This window comes from Drosophila suzukii, chromosome Y, assembly GCF_043229965.1.
Source record: "Drosophila suzukii chromosome Y, CBGP_Dsuzu_IsoJpt1.0, whole genome shotgun sequence".
NCBI lineage: Eukaryota > Metazoa > Arthropoda > Insecta > Diptera > Drosophilidae > Drosophila > Drosophila suzukii.
The window spans coordinates 7,077,317-7,097,033 of record NC_092085.1 but is presented as its reverse complement, the minus strand read 5'-3'; the positions used below and the strand labels follow the sequence as shown (position 1 = coordinate 7,097,033).

Genomic DNA, 19,717 nt, shown 5'->3' with positions numbered 1-19,717 from the left:
TCTCCCCTAAGTCTCCGCTCTGCTCTGGAGCGCTTAAGTTAAGTTAGGCTTAAGCAGTTCTTGTTTCAAAGTGATACAATAAACATCTACGCACGTCGCGTAAAAACCCCGAAATACTCCCGTGATTTTTGGGTACCACTCAATCTTGGGGCTTCAATTATTTCATCGATCAATCCGCACCGCCCCAACAACGCCAAAAGGGCGTTTAATTTCAGGAGACAGTGCGAACGGCAGTTTTATCCAGATTTCTATATCTCGCGCGCTCGCACTGCCGTCCGCTCTCCCTCTCCATCTCTCCCCTAAGTCTCCGCTCTGCTCTGGAGCGCTTAACTTAAGTTAGGCTTAAGCAGTTCATGTTTCAAAGTGTACGAAAAAACACCGACGCACGTCGCGTAATAACCCCAAAAGTACTCCCGTGCTTTTTGGGTACCACTCTATATTGGGGCTTCAATTATTTAATCGATCAAGCCGCACCGCCCCAACAGATTCACAATGTTTTATTGGGACAAAGTTTAAACATAGAAGTGCTTAGATTAAATTTTACAGAGTTCTGTTTGTCACATGAATTATATTCTTGTCTTCACGAACGCTAAACGACGACTCCCCGCTCACTCGTGTAGGTATCGGCGGCATTAAAAGAATCGAGTACTTAATCGAGGATTTAAGATTGCAAACTGATTAAGAGTTGCCATATTACTTAACCCGCTTCGAGTGTGCCGTGTAATAAGCCCGTCAGATTCAAATCCTACATTCGGCCCTCCTGACTGTTCATTCGCCTCGAATGGACCTGACCAAGGTTTCATATACTCGGAAACCGTAGATGTTTTAAATGGACCCTCTGAATTACCAATACGTTCTACTTCGTACCGCCCATGATCCTTTACTGCAACAATCCTGTAGGGCCCTAAAAACTTCCCCTTAAGCTTTAATCCGACACCATACTGAGTTCTTTTGATTGCTACCAAATCATTGAGTTGATAGACTCTTTCTTGTTTCCGCTTCAAATCAAACGTTTTCTTATTCTCGTCTTGTACCTTTTTGCCGGCTAATCGCATATCAACTCCAGTTAAAAGCTTGAATGGCGTAATCTTGGTGCTTCTCGGCTCAGTGCTGTTGATAATTTGCTGAACTCGTCCCACGTATTTATACCAAGCTAATGGACTTTCATAGCTCAACTTTGCTAGCATTGGTACGACGATCTTGTGAAGTCTTTCGACTTGGCCATTTCCGCGTGGTACACCTGTCGCTATAAGCAGATGCTGTATGTTGTGTGACTCGCAGTATTCCTTGAATGCGAGAGATGTGAAAGCAGTGCCTCTGTCGGACACTATGCGGTAAAAATTTCCAAAATGTACGGCTTGCTTATTCAGACAGTTTAGAACTTCGTCTACACCAGTGCTTCGAGTTGGGTAGAGCCAGACATATTTTGAGAATCCGTCTACTATGACAGGGATGTGGTTATATCGCTTGGTCGTCATTTCCATGGCCCGACGTGGTCGATATGGTATGTAATGAAGGGTAAATCGCCTTTGTCAATTGAAGTTAGAAATCCCTCTTTCTTGCCGGCTTTGGCATTTACGATAATGCATCTGATGCAACTCTCGACGATTCGATCGGTTTTATCTTTGAGCTTGGGAATGAAATATGACCTTTCGATTATATCCTGTGTCTTTCTGGCAGAAGTGCCCCTGGCTATGCGCGCTCTGAATTATTTTATTTTGCATAGTCGAAGGTACTACGACCAGCTCACGAGTCGGATCTTTGAAGAGAACGTCATTCTGTATATAGAAGTCCTGGTATGCATCCTTTTCTACAAGGTTCCGAACTGCTTTTGTCCAATCATCGTTAATCTGGGCTTCCTTTAAGCGATGAGTAACAGAGTCTGACAAAAAGAAACATGAGACTCGACTCAGGGCATCAGCATGTTTCATTTGGGTCCCTGAGCGATGTTCGATCTTGTAGTTGAAGTCCTGCAAATATAAAGCCCAACGAGCTACGCGAAGAGGAACTTCCTTTTTGTTCATCGTCATTTAGAACGCGTTACAAGCAGTTACGATTGTGAACTTTATGCCTAACACATATACACGCCACTTGACTAGAGCTCCAATAATAGCCAGTACACTTCCAGTTCATACGAATCGTACTTTTCCTCGAACGGTGATGTCTTTCGGCTCATGTATTGGACTGGATGGAAAGCACTGTCTACGGGGTCCTTCTGCAGTAAGACTGCGCCAAAACCGTACTTGGACGCGACGACAACGTTAGTGGCGATGAGCTCCCTTAGAACTGCCATGATAAATCTTGTGAAAACCGCAGGTGAATTTGATATGCCAAATGGTACATAAAGGAATTCAAATTGTCCAGATTGGGTAACAAATGATGTATACTTTCGAGAGCCTGGTTCAATCGAAACGTGGAAGAAGCCGTTTGTTAGTTCCAAAGTAGTGAATATCTTGGACCCTTGCAGCTTGTCTAGCACGGTCTCCATATGAGCCATCGGAAAATTGTCTCGGATAATTTTCTCATTTAGTTTTCGGTAGTCACAGCACAGTCTCTTCTTTCCGTTTTTCTTGGACACCAAAACTACCGGCGATGCGTACTCTGAGGTACTTGGTTGAATGATTTTCTCTGCAAGCCAGTCCTGAACCTGATCGTCAACTGTTTGAAAGTTAGAACTTGATTCTCGCCTAATACCGTCAAACACTTTTCTTTTCCGGTAAGAGCTTCGTTTCCTAGCTTGAGAGAAATGTTCCTGCGCATTAGGCATAGATCTGCGCCTGTGTCGACGAGTCCTTTGAATTGAGCGTAGGGAGATTTGATAATTTTTAGTTCAAGGCCGGAAACCGTAAACTCGCTTTTTGGCTTAGTAGCTGCGTTCTCCACGTGAACGGCATTAGAATTGCTCTCCTGTTTTACCTCAACCTCGACCTTGCACTGTGCAGCACGATGACCTGGCTGTCCGCACCGATAACAATTATTGTTATCCTTCTTCTTGCAATCTTTCTTTAAATGGGACGGATCCCCACACTTAAAGCATTTACGTAAAAACTCGTGTTTTGAGTCGAAGCTTTTGGATCCTTCTGCCTCAGCTACACGCGCTTCATTTTTGTAGGGCATTTTGTATGAGCGGCGAACCTTCTTATATACTTCAATCTGCTCCTTTAAATCCGTTATGGTTTTCGCCTGATACAACATTGTTTTGTTTGCCTTAGCATCTGGAACTCCCTTCACAAGATACTCTATCGAACTCTCTTCGTCTAGGTAAACTGGCTTGGCTATTTCCATCAAAGCATACAAATATTCCTGAAGTGTCTCTCCTTTTCTCTGTGCACGTTGACCTAGCTTGCGATGAACCTCAGAAGATAATATTTTAACAGCAAATTCGCCACGTAATGCTGCCTTTAAAAAATCCCAGTTGCGAATGTTAACCTGACTGCGAATGAACGATTTTGCAGCCCCACTGAGCAACTGCTTAGAATAAATGAATAGTTGAAGCTGACTCCACTGCACAGTCAAAGCACATTCCTCCAACTCCTGGATCCACTGATCTATATCTGGACTACCTGTACCTGCCAAATTTGAAACACTGCCTTCTACATCTTTAAGTGTAAACAAAGAACGGCTTATAGGTGCTGCCTGCACTGGACAATCAAGAGCGGTAGCTACAGATTCGACTCCATCCGAGTCGTTATCATCATCGTCCTGAATACCAAAGTGAGCCAGGAGTCGATCCTGTAAAACGTGCTTTCTACTGGCTGTGGGTAAATTAAGTTCTAGTAGCTTTGCGCGCAAATCGTCGCATCGCATTAACATTATCTCTTCGAGTTGCATTTTGAGATGAAATTTCCTTAAAATGTATTGATAGTAGCTTAACAGTAACAAAAAGATTATATGATTATAAATATAGATTATATGAATAACTTTTAAGTTAATGACAATTTTTGGTTTTATACACACAGTCTACTTTTACTGTTTGTGACCGACTTTCAATTTAATTGGGTCAGCTTTCTGGTTACCACCCCTTTCGATGCACTGCTTCTCAAGACTGTTTGCCTGCCAATTGGATTTTCTTCTGGACTATTCAACTTGAAAAGTTCTTGCCGTTGCTTGTCCGCTGACGTCGTTGCCTTCCACCAAGATCTGCTACTCCAAACTCAGGGCTGCTCTCCTTGGAAATCTTGCCCTCCAGGTCCCGTCAACCCGCCATTGCTCCAATGCCCGCTTCACGCTCCTGACTTGCTCCGCTCGCCTCTGTCTATCGCTGCTCCCAACGCCTTCCACAGATCAGCCTCTGCAAGTTACCAGTTCACCGTGACTGGCCGGATCTCCGACCGACGCTCTGGGGATCTATAATGCACTACCTCCTGGACTGTAGTCGCTATAGGCTCCAAGCGTTTCCCTTGCGCGTTTTCACACACACATCTGCCGAATTCTGGTTTTCGTCGTCGTCTTTTGGACACACTGCCAAATTAACTGCGCTGTTGTCTCAAATTGTCATTTCACCAGACTTGAAATTTGGCAATCATTGTAGTTGTGTTACTCTAATGTTTGGGTTAATCCCGGATGAGCCCCCAAATTGTGGGAATCGTTAGATTCACAATATTTTATTGGGATAAAGCTTAAACATAGAAGTGCTTAGATTAAATTTTACACATGTCACATGAATTGTATTCTTGTCTTCACGAACGCTAAACAACGACTCCCCGCTCACTCGTGTAGGTATCGGCGGCATTAAAAGAATCGAGTACTTTATCGAGGATTTTAGATTGCAAACTGATTAAGAGTTGCCATATAACTTAACCCGCTTCGAGTGTGCCGTGTAATAAGCCCGCCAGATTCAAATCCTACAAACGTAGCAAGAATTTTTCTTCTCTCTCTGAATGGTTACATGTTTAATGCCAGTTTTTATTTATTATCGACAAAATACACGTCGATCAGTAAAAAACACATATTTTAACAAAATGACAGTGAAAAAGTAAGTTAAAATATTAAAATTTGGAAAATAAAGAAACAAAGGAAGGCAGATTCGCCAAGCCGAAGAAGAAAAAAATAAAATATAGCAAGCGTTTCTTATTCACTCTTTAAATATCTAACATATTTAATACCAGTCACAACTTAGCATCGTACACGCATACATAAGCGTTAAATCTATCAGATCCGAGAGCCTCGGAGATTCAATTCCATTGTCATAACTTTAATTGTCAAAGTGACAATTCCAAAATCCAAATCTAGTTTTAAAAATTGGAATTCGAATCCCAAACCAAAAATAAAAACATAGCAAGCGCTTTCTATTCACTCTCCAAATAGGTTACGTGCTTAATGCCAGTCACAACTAAACATCGTACACGCACACACCTTTCTGAAAAAACATGGGATCTAATCATACTATGCTTAAAAAGTAAGTTAAAATATTTTAATGCGAGCACGAACAATACCATGAAAGGTATGATAATTCTAAATTTAAAAAAGGAAAGTTACTTCGGCAAGCCGAAGTTTATACATCCTTGCGGTGTTAGGTTTTTTGATACTCGCAAAGTAGCTACAAATTCTAAAATTGGAACACGAATCCCAGACCAAAAATAAAAACATAGAAAGCCTTTTCTAATCACTCCACAAATAGGTTACAAAGGTTAATGCCAGTCACAACTTTGCATCGTACACACGCACACACATACACGACACGTCCAAGCTTAATAAAAAATAAATCTGTTTTATATAAAACAATACAGTTTTGAAAAAACTGATAGCAAGCCGTACAACAGTAATCGGTTTTATATCATTTACAAACATCCGTCGGTACAACTACTTAAAAATAATGCGCATATTTTCTGTTTTTTTTTAAGAGAAGGTAAATCGGATTAATTAAACGCGAATTCAACAGTGAATATTAGAAAATCCTTTTAGCTATATAATTTATAAAGAATGTAGTATGCAATTTATTAATTTTTTTTTAACCGAGGCAAGCGTAACACTGAACACTGCACTACTCGCCTATAGATAGCTTTATTATCCAATCGTTTAGTGGAAGTCAATCATGTCTTCAACTACTTTACATCAACTAATTTAAATTTTATACACCTTGTTAATGTTACAGGGAGGAGGAGGAGAAAAATGAAGAGCCGGGGATGAAGAATCCATCTTTCAAGCCAAGGCGTAGCCGCAACATATCTCAGCGAAAGGGACTTTTATCCATTCCTCCAGTGCACGAGTGTATTGATGAAAACTCGGTGGTCCGAGTGGTCACGCCAGGGAATGTAAGAAAGAGGCGGGCTCCGGTGAATATTACAGCTAAAGAATTGGCCGGAAAGACTAGAGGGAAGGCCGGAACCGTTTCCCCATCAATTCCCACGGAAGAGGACTCTACAACTTTGCAGTAGGAGTGTAACGATTTGGTCTCGCCTAGAAGGAAGGCCGCCCCGAAATCTTCTCATCCAAGGGATGCTCAATTCCGGCAATGGTTTAACAAAGATTATGGCCTGGTCCAAAAGCTACTATCCAGGGTTGGACTAAAGGTGGGACCAAAGGCCAGAGCTAAGCCACGACCCAAATCTGGAGGCAAACCTGTACCCAAGGCGGTACCCAGAGCTAGAGCCACTGGAGCGTCAAAGGGATCAGCCAGAGGAGCTGCGAAGGCAGGAGCGAATGAAAAACCGAAGGTCAAGACAGGAACCTGTGCAACGATCAGGAAAAGAAAGTATAAGTGAAGGTCAAACCTATCGGCACTCCTTCATCAAGCCCCTCGAAAATTATCAGAATTCGTTATAGTACGTATGGTATTTGATCAGATTTACGGAGCGCTTCTAGTTTGGCTGGAATTTATGATTATAATTCGTCACGAAATTCTTGACGTTCCCAGAAACAGTCGCCCAACGGGACCATCCCTAAAACCCCAAAATTCTTATCGTCTAATGTCACAATCAATTATATATGCTATGTGCTCGATGTTCATTAACACAAATCGGTGTAAAACGTGATGGACTGGATCGACGGTGGGCTACTACTGCCGATATCGTAAGCGTTAAATCTGTCAGATCCGAGAGCCTCGGAGATTCAATTCTATTGTCATAACTTTAATTGTCAAAGTGACAATTCCAAAATCCAAATCTAGTTTTTAAAATTGGAATTCGAATCCCAAACCAAAAATAAAACAAGGAAGAACGCTATAGTCGAGTACCTCGACTATCAGATACCCGTTACTCAAAGGGAAATGGAGATATGCTAGCAGCAAAGCGAAATTAAAATGCGCCACCTAGCGGCGGAAGACAGATTTTAGCGTTATGGGCGTTAGAGTGGGCGTGGCAAAATTATTTTTGGATCAATCGTTAAAATTTTTTATCTAGCATGCAAATTGTGGGCGTCACAGGTTTTCGCGTTTTGTGGGCGTTTAAGTGGGCGTGGCAAACTTTTTTTTTGGTCAATCGATAGGTATTGATGAGAACAATACATTTCAGTTAAAATTTTCTATCTAGCATCAAAACTGTAGGAGTTACAGTTTTGGGCGGTTTGTGGGCGTTAGAGTGGGCGTGGCAGTCTACTGAAACAAACATGCGCTGCGTAAGAAGCTCAGGAATCTGTACGCCAAATCTCAATAGCCTAGCTCTCATAGTTTCCGAGATCTCAGCGTTCATCCGGACGGACAGACAGACGGACAGACGGACAGACGGACAGACGGTCAGACGGACAGACGGACAGACGGACAGACGGACAGACGGACATGGCTAGATCGACTCGGCTAGTGATCCTGATCAAGAATATATATACTTTATGGGGTCGGAAACGCTTCCTTCTGCCTGTTACATACTTTCCGACGAATCTAGTATACCCTTTTACTCTACGAGTAACGGGTATAAACATAGCAAGCGCTTTCTAGTCACTCTCCAAATAGGTTACATGCTTAATGCCAGTCACAACTAAACATCGTACACGCACACACCTTTCTGAAAAAACATGGGATCTAATCATACTATGCTTAAAAAGTAAGTTAAAATATTTTAATGCGAGCACGAACAATACCTTGAAAGGTACGATATTTCTAAATTTAAAAAAAAAACCCAAACAGAAAGGAATGTTACTTCGGCAAGCCGAAGTTTATACATCCTTGCGGTGTTAGGTTTTTATACCCGTTACTCGTAGAGTAAAAGGGTATACTAGATTCGTAGGAAAGTATGTAACAGGCAGAAGGAAGCGTTTCCGACCCCATAAAGTATATATATTCTTGATCAGGATCACTAGCCGAGTCGATCTAGCCATGTCCGTCTGTCCGTCTGTCTGTCTGTCTGTCCGGATGAACGCTGAGATCTCGGAAACTATGGGAGCTAGGCTATTGAGATTTGGCGTGCAGATTCCTGAGCTTCCTACGCAGAGCAAGTTTGTTTCAGTAGAGTGCCACGCCCACTCTAACGCCCACAAACCGCCCAAAACTGTGGCTCCTACAGTTTTGATGCTAGAATAAAAATTTTAACTGAAATATAATGTTCTCATCAATAGCTATCAATTGACCCAAAAAAAAGTTTTCCACGCCCACCCTAACGCCCATAAACCGCCCACAAACTTCAAAAAATCGTAAGTATGAATGTGTATACCTCGGAAACTATCAAAGATAGAGAATTGGGATTTCAGATTTAGATTCCGTAGCCTTATGCGCAGCGCAAGTTTGTTACGCGAATATGCCACGCCCACTCTAACGCCCACAAACCGCGAAACCCTGTGACGCCCACAATTTGTATGCTAGATAACAAATTTTAACTGAAATGTATTGGTCTCGTCCGTCTGTATGTCTGTCCGGATGAACGCAGAGATCTCGGAAACTATGGGAGCTAGGCCATTGAGATTTGGCGTGCAGATTCCTGAGCTTCTTACGCAGCGTAAGTTTGTTTCAGTAGAGTGCCACGCCCATTTTAACGCCCACAAACCGCCCAAAACTGTGGCTCCTACAGTTTTGATGCTAGAATAAAAAATTTTAACTAAAATGTAATGTTTTCATCAATACCTATCGATTGACCCAAAAAAAGTTCGCCACGCCCACCCTAACGCCCATAAACCGCCCACAAACTTCAAAAAATCGTAAATATGAACGTGGATATCTCGGAAACTATCAAAGATAGAGAATTGGGATGTCAGATTTAGATTCCGTAGCCTTATACGCAGCGCAAGTTTTTTACGCGAATATGCCACGCCCACTCTAACGCCCACAAACCGCAAAAACCTGACGCCCACAATTTTTATGCTAGATAAAAAATTTTAACTGAAATGTATTGGTCTCGTCAATACCTATCGATTGGTCCAAAAAAAAATTTGCCACGCCCACTCTAACGCCCATAACGCTTAAATCTGTATATCGCCGGTAGGTGGCGCATTTTAATCTCGCTTTGCTACTTGCACATCTCTATTAAGCTGACTAACGGGTATCTGATAGTCGAGGTACTCGACTATAGCGTTCTTCCTTGTTTGATACTTGCAAAGTCGGTACAAATTCTAAAACTGGAACACGAATACCAAACCAAAAATAAAAACATAGAAAGACTTTTCTAATCACTCCACAAATAGGTTACAAAGGTTAATGCCAGTCACAACTTAGCATCGTACACACGCACACACATACACGACACGTCCAAGCTTAATAAAAAATAAATCTATTTTATATAAAACAATACAGCTTTGAAAAAACTGATAGCAAGCCGTACAACAGTAATCGGTTTTATATCATTTACAAACATCCGTCGGTACAACTACTTAAAAATAATGCGCTTATTTTCTGTTATTTTTAAGAGAAGGTAAATCGGATTAATTAAACGTGAATTCAACAGTGAATATTAGAAAATCCTTTTAGCTATATAATTTATAAAGAATGTAGTATGCAATTTATTAATTTTTTTTTAACCGAGGCAAGCGTAATCCTATGAACATTGCACTACTCGCCTATAGATAGCTTTAATATCCAATCGTTTAGTGGAAGTCAATCATGTCTTCAACTACTTTACATCAACTAGTTTAAATTTTATACACCTTATTAATGTTACAGGGAGAAGGAGGCGAAAAATGAAGAGCCGGTAGTCGCTACCGTACCAAAGCCCCCGTCGGGGATCAAGAATCCATCTTTCAAGCCAAGGCGTAGCCGCAACATATCTCAGCGAAAGGGACTTTTATCCATTCCTCGGTGGTCCGAGTGGTCACGCCAAGAAATGTAAGAAAGAGGCGGGCTCCGGTGAATATTACAGCTAAAGAATTGGCCGGAAAGACTAGAGGGAAGGCCGGAACTGTTTCCCCATCAATTCCCACGGAAGAGGACTCTACACCTTTGCAGGAGGAGTGTAACGATTTGGTCTCGCCTAGAAGGAAGGCCGCCCCGAAATCTCATCCAAGGGATGCTCAATTCCGGCAATGGTTTAACAAAGATTATGGCCAGGTCCAAAAGCTACTATCCAGGGTTGGACTAAAGGTGGGACCAAAGGCCAGAGCTAAGCCACGACCCAAACCTGGAGGCAAACCTGTACCCAAGGCGGTACCCAGAGCCAGAGCCACTGGAGCGTCAAAGGGATCAGCCAGAGGAGCTGCGAAGGCAGGAGCGAATGAAAAACCGAAGGTCAAGACAGGAACCTGTGCAACGATCAGGAAAAGAAAGTATAAGTGAAGGTCAAACCTATCGGCACTCCTTCATCAAGCCCCTCGAAAATTATCAGTATTCGTTATAGTACGTATGGTATTTGATCAGATTTACGGAGCGCTTCTAGTTTGGCTGGAATTTATGATTATAATTCGTCACGAAATTCTTGACGTTCCCAGAAACAGTCGCCCAACGGGAGCATCCCTAAAACCCCAAAATTCTTATCGTCCAATGTCACAATCAATTATACAAGGGTGGTCAAAAGTATTTTCACAAAAAAAAAGTTAAATATATTCATAATTTGAACTTACATCTTGTTAACTTTGGCATCAATGGAAAGGTAATTTAAATGCCGTTTGAATGATACAATACATTTCTTAACACATTCAGTACTTATTAAAAAGGACGAATTTGTGTGAAAATGTCCTTTTTGAACTTTTTTCCTCGACTTGAAAACTTAAATTTTTTGATGCAAAAAGTTTTTTTAAACAAAAATAATAGTAACTGCAAAAACAATTTTTCAAAAATCATTTTGCTTTTGCATTTTAGGCATATTTTTCTCTTTTTCATGCAAATTTTTTCCGACAGTGTCACCTTTAAAAAACCATAAAAAATATAAGCAAAATGATTTTTGAAAAATTCTTTTTGCAACTACTATTATTTTTGTTTGAAGAAACTTTTTGCATCAAAAAATTTAAGTTTTCAAGTCGAGGAAAAAAGTTCAAAAAGGACATTTTCACACAAATTCGTCCTTTTCAATAAGTACTGAATGTGTTAAGAAATGTATTGTATCATTCAAACGGCATTTAAATTACCATTCCATTGATGCCAAAGTTAACAAGATGTAAGTTCAAATTATGAATATATTTAACTTTTTTTTTGTGAAAATACTTTTGACCACCCTTGTATATGCTATGTGCTCGATGTTCATTAACACTAATCGGTGTAAAACGTGATGGACTGGATCGACGGTGGGCTACTACTGCCGATATCGTAAGCGTAAAATCTGTCAGATCCGAGAGCCTCGGATATTCAATTCTATTGTCATAACTTTAATTGTCAAAGTGACAATTCCAAAATCCAAATCTAGTTTTTAAAATTGGAATTCGAATCCCAAACCAAAAATAAAAACATAGCAAGCGCTTTCTAGTCACTCTCCAAATAGGTTACATGCTTAATGCCAGTCACAACTAAACATCGTACACGCACACACCTTTCTGAAAAAACATGGGATCTAATCATACTATGCTTAAAAAGTAAGTTAAAATATTTTAATGCGAGCACGAACAATACCATAAAAGGTACGATATTTCTAAATTTAAAAAAAAACCCAAACAGAATGGAATGTTATACATCCTTGCGGTGTTAGGTTTTTTGAAACTCGCGAAGTCGGTACAAATTCTAAAATTGGAACACGAATCCCAGACCAAAAATAAAAACATAGAAAGCCTTTTCTAATCACTCCACAAATAGGTTACAAAGGTTAATGCCAGTCACAACTTAGCATCGTACACACGCACACACATACACGACACGTCCAAGCTTAATAAAAAATAAATCTGTTTTATATAAAACAATACAGTTTTGAAAAAACTGATAGCAAGCCGTACAACAGTAATCGGTTTTATATCATTTACAAACATCCGTCGGTACAACTACTTAAAAATAATGCGCTTATTTTCTGTTTTTTTTAAGAGAAGGTAAATCGGATTAATTAAACGCGAATTCAACAGTGAATATTAGAAAATCATTTTAGCTATATAATTTATAAAGAATGTAGTATGCAATTTATTAATTTTTTTTTAACCGAGGCAAGCGTAATCCTATGAACACTGCACTACTCGCCTATAGATAGCTTTAATATCCAATCGTTTAGTGGAAGTCAATCAAGTCTTCAACTACTTTACATCAACAAATTTAAATTTTATACACCTTATTAATGTTACAGGGAGGAGGAGAAAAATAAAGAGCCGGTAGTCGCTACCGTACCAAAGACCCCGTCGGGGATGAAGAATCCATCTTTCAAGCCAAGGCGTAGCCGCAACATATCTCAGCGAAAGGGACTTTTATCCATTCCTCCAGTGCACGAGTGTATTGATGAAAACTCGGTGGTCCGAGTGGTCACGCCAGGAAATGTAAGAAAGAGGCGGGCTCCGGTGAATATTACAGCTAAAGAATTGGCCGGAAAGACTAGAGGGAAGGCCGGAACCGTTTCCCCATCAATTCCCACGGAAGAGGACTCTACACCTTTGCAGGAGGAGTGTAACGATTTGGTCTCGCCTAGAAGGAAGGCCGCCCCGAAATCTCATCCAAGGGATGCTCAATTCCGGCAATGGTTTAACAAAGATTATGGCCAGGTCCAAAAGCTACTATCCAGGGTTGGACTAAAGGTGGGACCAAAGGCCAGAGCTAAGCCACGACCCAAACCTGGAGGCAAACCTGTACCCAAGGCGGTACCCAGAGCCAGAGCCACTGGAGCGTCAAAGGGATCAGCCAGAGGAGCTGCGAAGGCAGGAGCGAATGAAAAACCGAAGGTCAAGACAGGAACCTGTGCAACGATCAGGAAAAGAAAGTATAAGTGAAGGTCAAACCTATCGGCACTCCTTCATCAAGCCCCTCGAAAATTATCAGTATTCGTTATAGTACGTATTGTATTTGATCAGATTTACGGAGCGCTTCTAGTTTGGCTGGAATTTATGATTATAATTCGTCACGAAATTCTTGACGTTCCCAGAAACAGTCGCCCAACGGGAGCATCCCTAAAACCCCAAAATTCTTATCGTCCAATGTCACAATCAATTATACAAGGGTGGTCAAAAGTATTTTCACAAAAAAAAAGTTAAATATATTCATAATTTGAACTTACATCTTGTTAACTTTGGCATCAATGGAAAGGTAATTTAAATGCCGTTTGAATGATACAATACATTTCTTAACACATTCAGTACTTATTGAAAAGGACGAATTTGTGTGAAAATGTCCTTTTTGAACTTTTTTCCTCGACTTGAAAACTTAAATTTTTTGATGCAAAAAGTTTCTTTAAACAAAAATAAAAGTAACTGCAAAAAGAATTTTTCAAAAATCATTTTGCTTTTGCATTTTAGGCATATTTTTCTCTTTTTCATACAAATTTTTTCCGACAGTGTCACCTTTAAAAAATTATAAAAAATATAAGCAAAATGATTTTTGAAAAATTCTTTTTGCAACTACTATTATTTTTGTTTGAAGAAACTTTTTGCATCAAAAAATTTAAGTTTTCAAGTCGAGGAAAAAAGTTCAAAAAGGACATTTTCACACAAATTCGTCCTTTTCAATAAGTACTGAATGTGTTAAGAAATGTATTGTATCATTCAAACGGCATTTAAATTACCATTCCATTGATGCCAAAGTTAACAAGATGTAAGTTCAAATTATGAATATATTTAACTTTTTTTTTGTGAAAATACTTTTGACCACCCTTGTATATGCTATGTGCTCGATGTTCATTAACCCTAATCGGTGTAAAACGTGATGGACTGGATCGACGGTGGGCTACTACTGCCGATATCGTAAGCGTTAAATCTGTCAGATCCGAGAGCCTCGGATATTCAATTCTATTGTCATAACTTTAATTGTCAAAGTGACAATTCCAAAATCCAAATCTAGTTTTTAAAATTGGAATTCGAATCCCAAACCAAAAATAAAAACATAGCAAGCGCTTTCTAGTCACTCTCCAAATAGGTTACATGCTTAATGCCAGTCACAACTAAACATCGTACACGCACACACCTTTCTGAAAAAACATGGGATCTAATCATACTATGCTTAAAAAGTAAGTTAAAATATTTTAATGCGAGCACGAACTTTACCATGAAAGGTACGATATTTCTAAATTTAAAAAAAAAACCCAAACAGAATGGAATGTTATACATCCTTGCGGTGTTAGGTTTTTTGATACTCGCGAAGTCGGTACAAATTCTAAAATTGGAACACGAATCCCAGACCAAAAATAAAAACATAGAAAGCCTTTTCTAATCACTCCACAAATAGGTTACAAAGGTTAATGCCAGTCACAACTTAGCATCGTACACACGCACACACATACACGACACGTCCAAGCTTAATAAAAAATAAATCTGTTTTATATAAAACAATACAGTTTTGAAAAAACTGATAGCAAGCCGTACAACAGTAATCGGTTTTATATCATTTACAAACATCCGTCGGTACAACTACTTAAAAATAATGCGCTTATTTTCTGTTTTTTTTAAGAGAAGGTAAATCGGATTAATTAAACGCGAATTCAACAGTGAATATTAGAAAATCATTTTAGCTATATAATTTATAAAGAATGTAGTATGCAATTTATTAATTTTTTTTTAACCGAGGCAAGCGTAATCCTATGAACACTGCACTACTCGCCTATAGATAGCTTTAATATCCAATCGTTTAGTGGAAGTCAATCAAGTCTTCAACTACTTTACATCAACAAATTTAAATTTTATACACCTTATTAATGTTACAGGGAGGAGGAGAAAAATAAAGAGCCGGTAGTCGCTACCGTACCAAAGACCCCGTCGGGGATGAAGAATCCATCTTTCAAGCCAAGGCGTAGCCGCAACATATCTCAGCGAAAGGGACTTTTATCCATTCCTCCAGTGCACGAGTGTATTGATGAAAACTCGGTGGTCCGAGTGGTCACGCCAGGAAATGTAAGAAAGAGGCGGGCTCCGGTGAATATTACAGCTAAAGAATTGGCCGGAAAGACTAGAGGGAAGGCCGGAACCGTTTCCCCATCAATTCCCACGGAAGAGGACTCTACACCTTTGCAGGAGGAGTGTAACGATTTGGTCTCGCCTAGAAGGAAGGCCGCCCCGAAATCTTCTCATCCAAGGGATGCTCAATTCCGGCAATGGTTTAACAAAGATTATGGCCAGGTCCGAAAGCTACACGGATTCGTGTTCCAATTTTAGAATTTGTACCGACTTTGCGAGAATCAAAAAAACCTAACACAGCAAGGATGTATAAACTTCGGCTTGCCGAAGTAACATTCCTTTCCGTTTGGGTTTTTTTTTAAATTTAGAAATATCGTACCTTTCATGGTATTGTTCGTGCTCGCATTAAAATATTTTAACTTACTTTTTAAGCATAGTATGATTAGATCCCATGTTTTTTCAGAAAGGTGTGTGCGTGTACGATGTTTAGTTGTGACTGGCATTAAGCATGTAACCTATTTGGAGAGTGAATAGAAAGAGCTTGCTATGTTTTTATTTTTGGTTTGGGATTCGAATTCCAATTTTAAAAACTAGATTTGGATTTTGGAATTGTCACATTGACAATTAAAGTTATGACAATAGAATTGAATCTCCGAGGCTCTCGGATCTGACAGATTTAACGCTTACGATATCGGCAGTAGTAGCACACCGTCGATCCAGTCCATCACGTTTTACACCGATTTGTGTTAATGAACATCGAGCACATAGCATATATAATTGATTGTGACATTGGACGATAAGAATTTTGGGGTTTTAGCGATGCTCCCGTTGGGCGACTGTTTCTGGGAACGTCAAGAATTTCGTGACGAATTATAATCATAAATTCCAGCCAAACTAGAAGCGCTCCGTAAATCTGATCAAATACCATACGTACTATAACGAATACTGATAATTTTCGAGGGGCTTGATGAAGGAGTGCCGATAGGTTTGACCTTCACTTATACTTTCTTTTCCTGATCGTTGCACGGGTTCCTGTCTTGACCTTCGGTTTTTCATTCGCTCCTGCCTTCGCAGCTCCTCTGGCTGATCCCTTTGACGCTCCAGTGGCTCTGGCTATGGGTACCGCCTTGGGTACAGGTTTGCCTCCAGGTTTGGGTCGTGGCTTAGCTCTGGCCTTTGGTCCCACCTTTAGTCCAACCCTGAATAGTAGCTTTTGGACCTGGCCATAATCTTTGTTAAACCATTGCCGGAATTGAGCATCCCTTGAATGAGAAGATTTCGGGGCGGCCTTCCTTCTAGGCGAGACCAAATCGTTACACTCCTCCTGCAAAGGTGTAGAGTCCTCTTCCGTGGGAATTGATGGGGAAACGGTTCCGGCCTTCCCTCTAGTCTTTCCGGCCAATTCTTTAGCTGTAATATTCACCGGAGCCCGCCTCTTTCTTACATTTCTTGGCGTGACCACTCGGACCACCGAGGAATGGATAAAAGTACCTTTCGCTGAGATATGTTGCGGCTACGCCTTGGCTTGAAAGATGGATTCTTGATCCCCGACGGGGGCTTTGGTACGGTAGCGACTACCGGCTCTTCATTTTTCGCCTCCTTCTCCCTGTAACATTAATGTGTATAAAATTTAAACTAGTTGATGTAAAGTAGTTGAAGACATGATTGACTTCCACTAAACGATTGGATAATAAAGCTATCTATAGGCGAGTAGTGCAATGTTCATAGGATTACGCTTGCCTCGGTTAAAAAAAAATTAATAAATTGCATACTACATTCTTTATAAATTATATAGCTAAAAGGATTTTCTAATATTCACTGTTGAATTCGCGTTTAATTAATCCGATTTACCTTCTCTTAAAAAAAAACAGAAAATAAGCGCATTATTTTTAAGTAGTTGTACCGACGGATGTTTGTAAATGATATAAAACCGATTACTGTTGTACGGCTTGCTATCAGTTTTTTCAAAACTGTATTGTTTTATATAAAATAGATTTATTTTTTATTAAGCTTGGACGTGTCGTGTATGTGTGAGCGTGTGTACGATGCTAAGTTGGGACTGGCATTAACCTTTGTAACCTATTTGTGGAGTGATTAGAAAAGGCTTTCTATGTTTTTATTTTTGGTCTGGGATTTGTGTTCCAATTTTAGAATTTGTACCGACTTTGCGAGTATCAAAAAACCTAACACCGCAAGGATGTATAAACTTCGGCTTGCCGAAGTAACTTTCCTTTCTGTTTGGGTTTTTTTTATAAATTTAGAATTTCATGGTATTGTTCGTGCTCGCATTAAAATATTTTAACTTACTTTTTAAGCATAGTATGATTAGATCCCATGTTTTTTCAGAAAGGTGTGTGCGTGTACGATGTTTAGTTGTGACTGGCATTAAGCACGTAACCTATTTGGAGAGTGAATAGAAAGCGCTTGCTATGTTTTTATTTTTGGTTTGGGATTCGAATTCCAATTTTAAAAACTAGATTTGGATTTTGGAATTGTCACTTTGACAATTAAAGTTATGACAATAGAATTGAATCTCCGAGGCTCTCGGATCTGATAGATGTAACGCTTATGTATGCGTGTACGATGCTAAGTTGTGACTGGTATTAAATATGTTAGATATTTAAAGAGTGAATAAGAAACGCTTGCTATATTTTATTTTTTTCTTCTTCGGCTTGGCGAATCTGCCTTCCTTTGTTTCTTTATTTTCCAAATTTTAATATTTTAACTTACTTTTTCACTGTCATTTTGTTAAAATATGTGTTTTTTACTGATCGACGTATATTTTGTCGATAATAAATGAAAACTGGCATTAAACATGTAACCATTCAGAGAGAGAATAAAAATTCTTGCTACGTTTGTAGGATTTGAATCTGGCGGGCTTATTACACGGCACACTCGAAGCGGGTTAAGTTATATGGCAACTCTTAATCAGTTTGCAATCTAAAATCCTCGATAAAGTACTCGATTCTTTTAATGCCGCCGATACCTTCACCAGTGAGCGGGGAGTCGTTGTTTAGCGTTCGTGAAGACAAGAATACAATTCATGTGACATGTGTAAAATTTAATCTAAGCACTTCTATGTTTAAGCTTTATCCCAATAAAATATTGTGAATCTAACGATTCCCACAATTTGGGGGCTCATCCGGGATTAACCCAAACATTAGAGTAACACAACTACAATGATTGCCAAATTTCAAGTCTGGTGAAATGACAATTTGAGACAACTGCGCAGTTAATTTGGCAGTGTGTCCAAAAGACGACGACGAAAACCAGAATTCGGCAGATGTGTGTGTGAAAACGCGCAAGGGAAACGCTTGGAGCCTATAGCGACTACAGTCCAGGAGGTAGTGCATTATAGATCCCCAGAGCGTCGGTCGGAGATCCGTCCAGTCACGGTGAACTGGTAACTTGCAGAGGCTGATCTGTGGAAGGCGTTGGGAGCAGCGATAGACAGAGGCGAGCGGAGCAAGTCAGGAGCGTGAAGCGGGCATTGGAGCAATGGCGGGTTGACGGGACCTGGAGGGCAAGATTTCCAAGAAGAGCAGCACTGAGTTTGGAGTAGCAGATCTTGGTGGAAGGCAACGACGTCAGCGGACAAGCAACGGCAAGAACTTTTCAAGTTGAATAGTCCAGAAGAAAATCCAATTGGCAGGCAAACAGTCTTGAGAAGCAGTGCATCGAAAGGGGTGGTAACCAGAAAGCTGACCCAATTAAATTGAAAGTCGGTCACAAACAGTAAAAGTAGACTGTGTGTATAAAACCAAAATTTGTCATTAACTTAAAAGTTATTCATATAATCTATATTTATAATCATATAATCTTTTTGTTACTGTTAAGCTACTATCAATACATTTAAAGGAAATTTCATCTCAAAATGCAACTCGAAGAGATAATGTTAATGCGATGCGACGATTTGCGCGCAAAGCTACTAGAACTTAATTTACCCACAGCCAGTAGAAAGCACGTTTTACAGGATCGACTCCTGGCTCACTTTGGTATTCAGGACGATGATGATAACGACTCGGATGGAGTCGCATCTGTAGCTACCGCTCTTGATTGTCCAGTGCAGGCAGCGCCTATAAGCCGTTCTTTGTTTACACTTAAAGATGTAGAAGGCAGTGTTTCAAATTTGGCAGGTACAGGTAGTACAGATATAGATTAGTTGATCCAGGTGTTGGAGGAATGTGCTTTGACTGTGCAGTGGAGTCAGCTTCAACTATTCATTTATTCTAAGCAGTTGCTCAGTGGGGCTGCAAAATCGTTCATTCGCAGTCAGGTTAACATTCGCAACTGGGATTTTTTAAAGGCAGCGTTACGTGGCGAATTTTCTGTTAAAATATTATCTGCTGAGGTTCATCGCAAGCTAGGTCAACGTGCACAGAGAAAAGGAGAGACACTTCAGGAATATTTGTATGCTTTG

The 19,717-nt window shown here is 40.1% G+C and overlaps 1 protein-coding gene across 1 annotated transcript; it reads left to right on the top strand.

Annotated features, from left to right (window-relative positions):
* The first annotated feature begins 4,961 nt into the window (after nt 1-4,961).
* On the top strand, nt 4,962-15,555 carry LOC139353723 (uncharacterized). The gene is made up of 7 exons (XM_070998046.1): nt 4,962-4,975; nt 6,095-6,373; nt 6,437-6,694; nt 10,022-10,183; nt 10,243-10,620; nt 12,552-13,175; nt 15,108-15,555. Exons 1-7 carry the CDS (start codon nt 4,962-4,964, stop codon nt 15,553-15,555), a joined length of 2,163 nt encoding a protein of 720 aa, XP_070854147.1.
* Nucleotides 15,556-19,717: the final 4,162 nt, after the last annotated feature.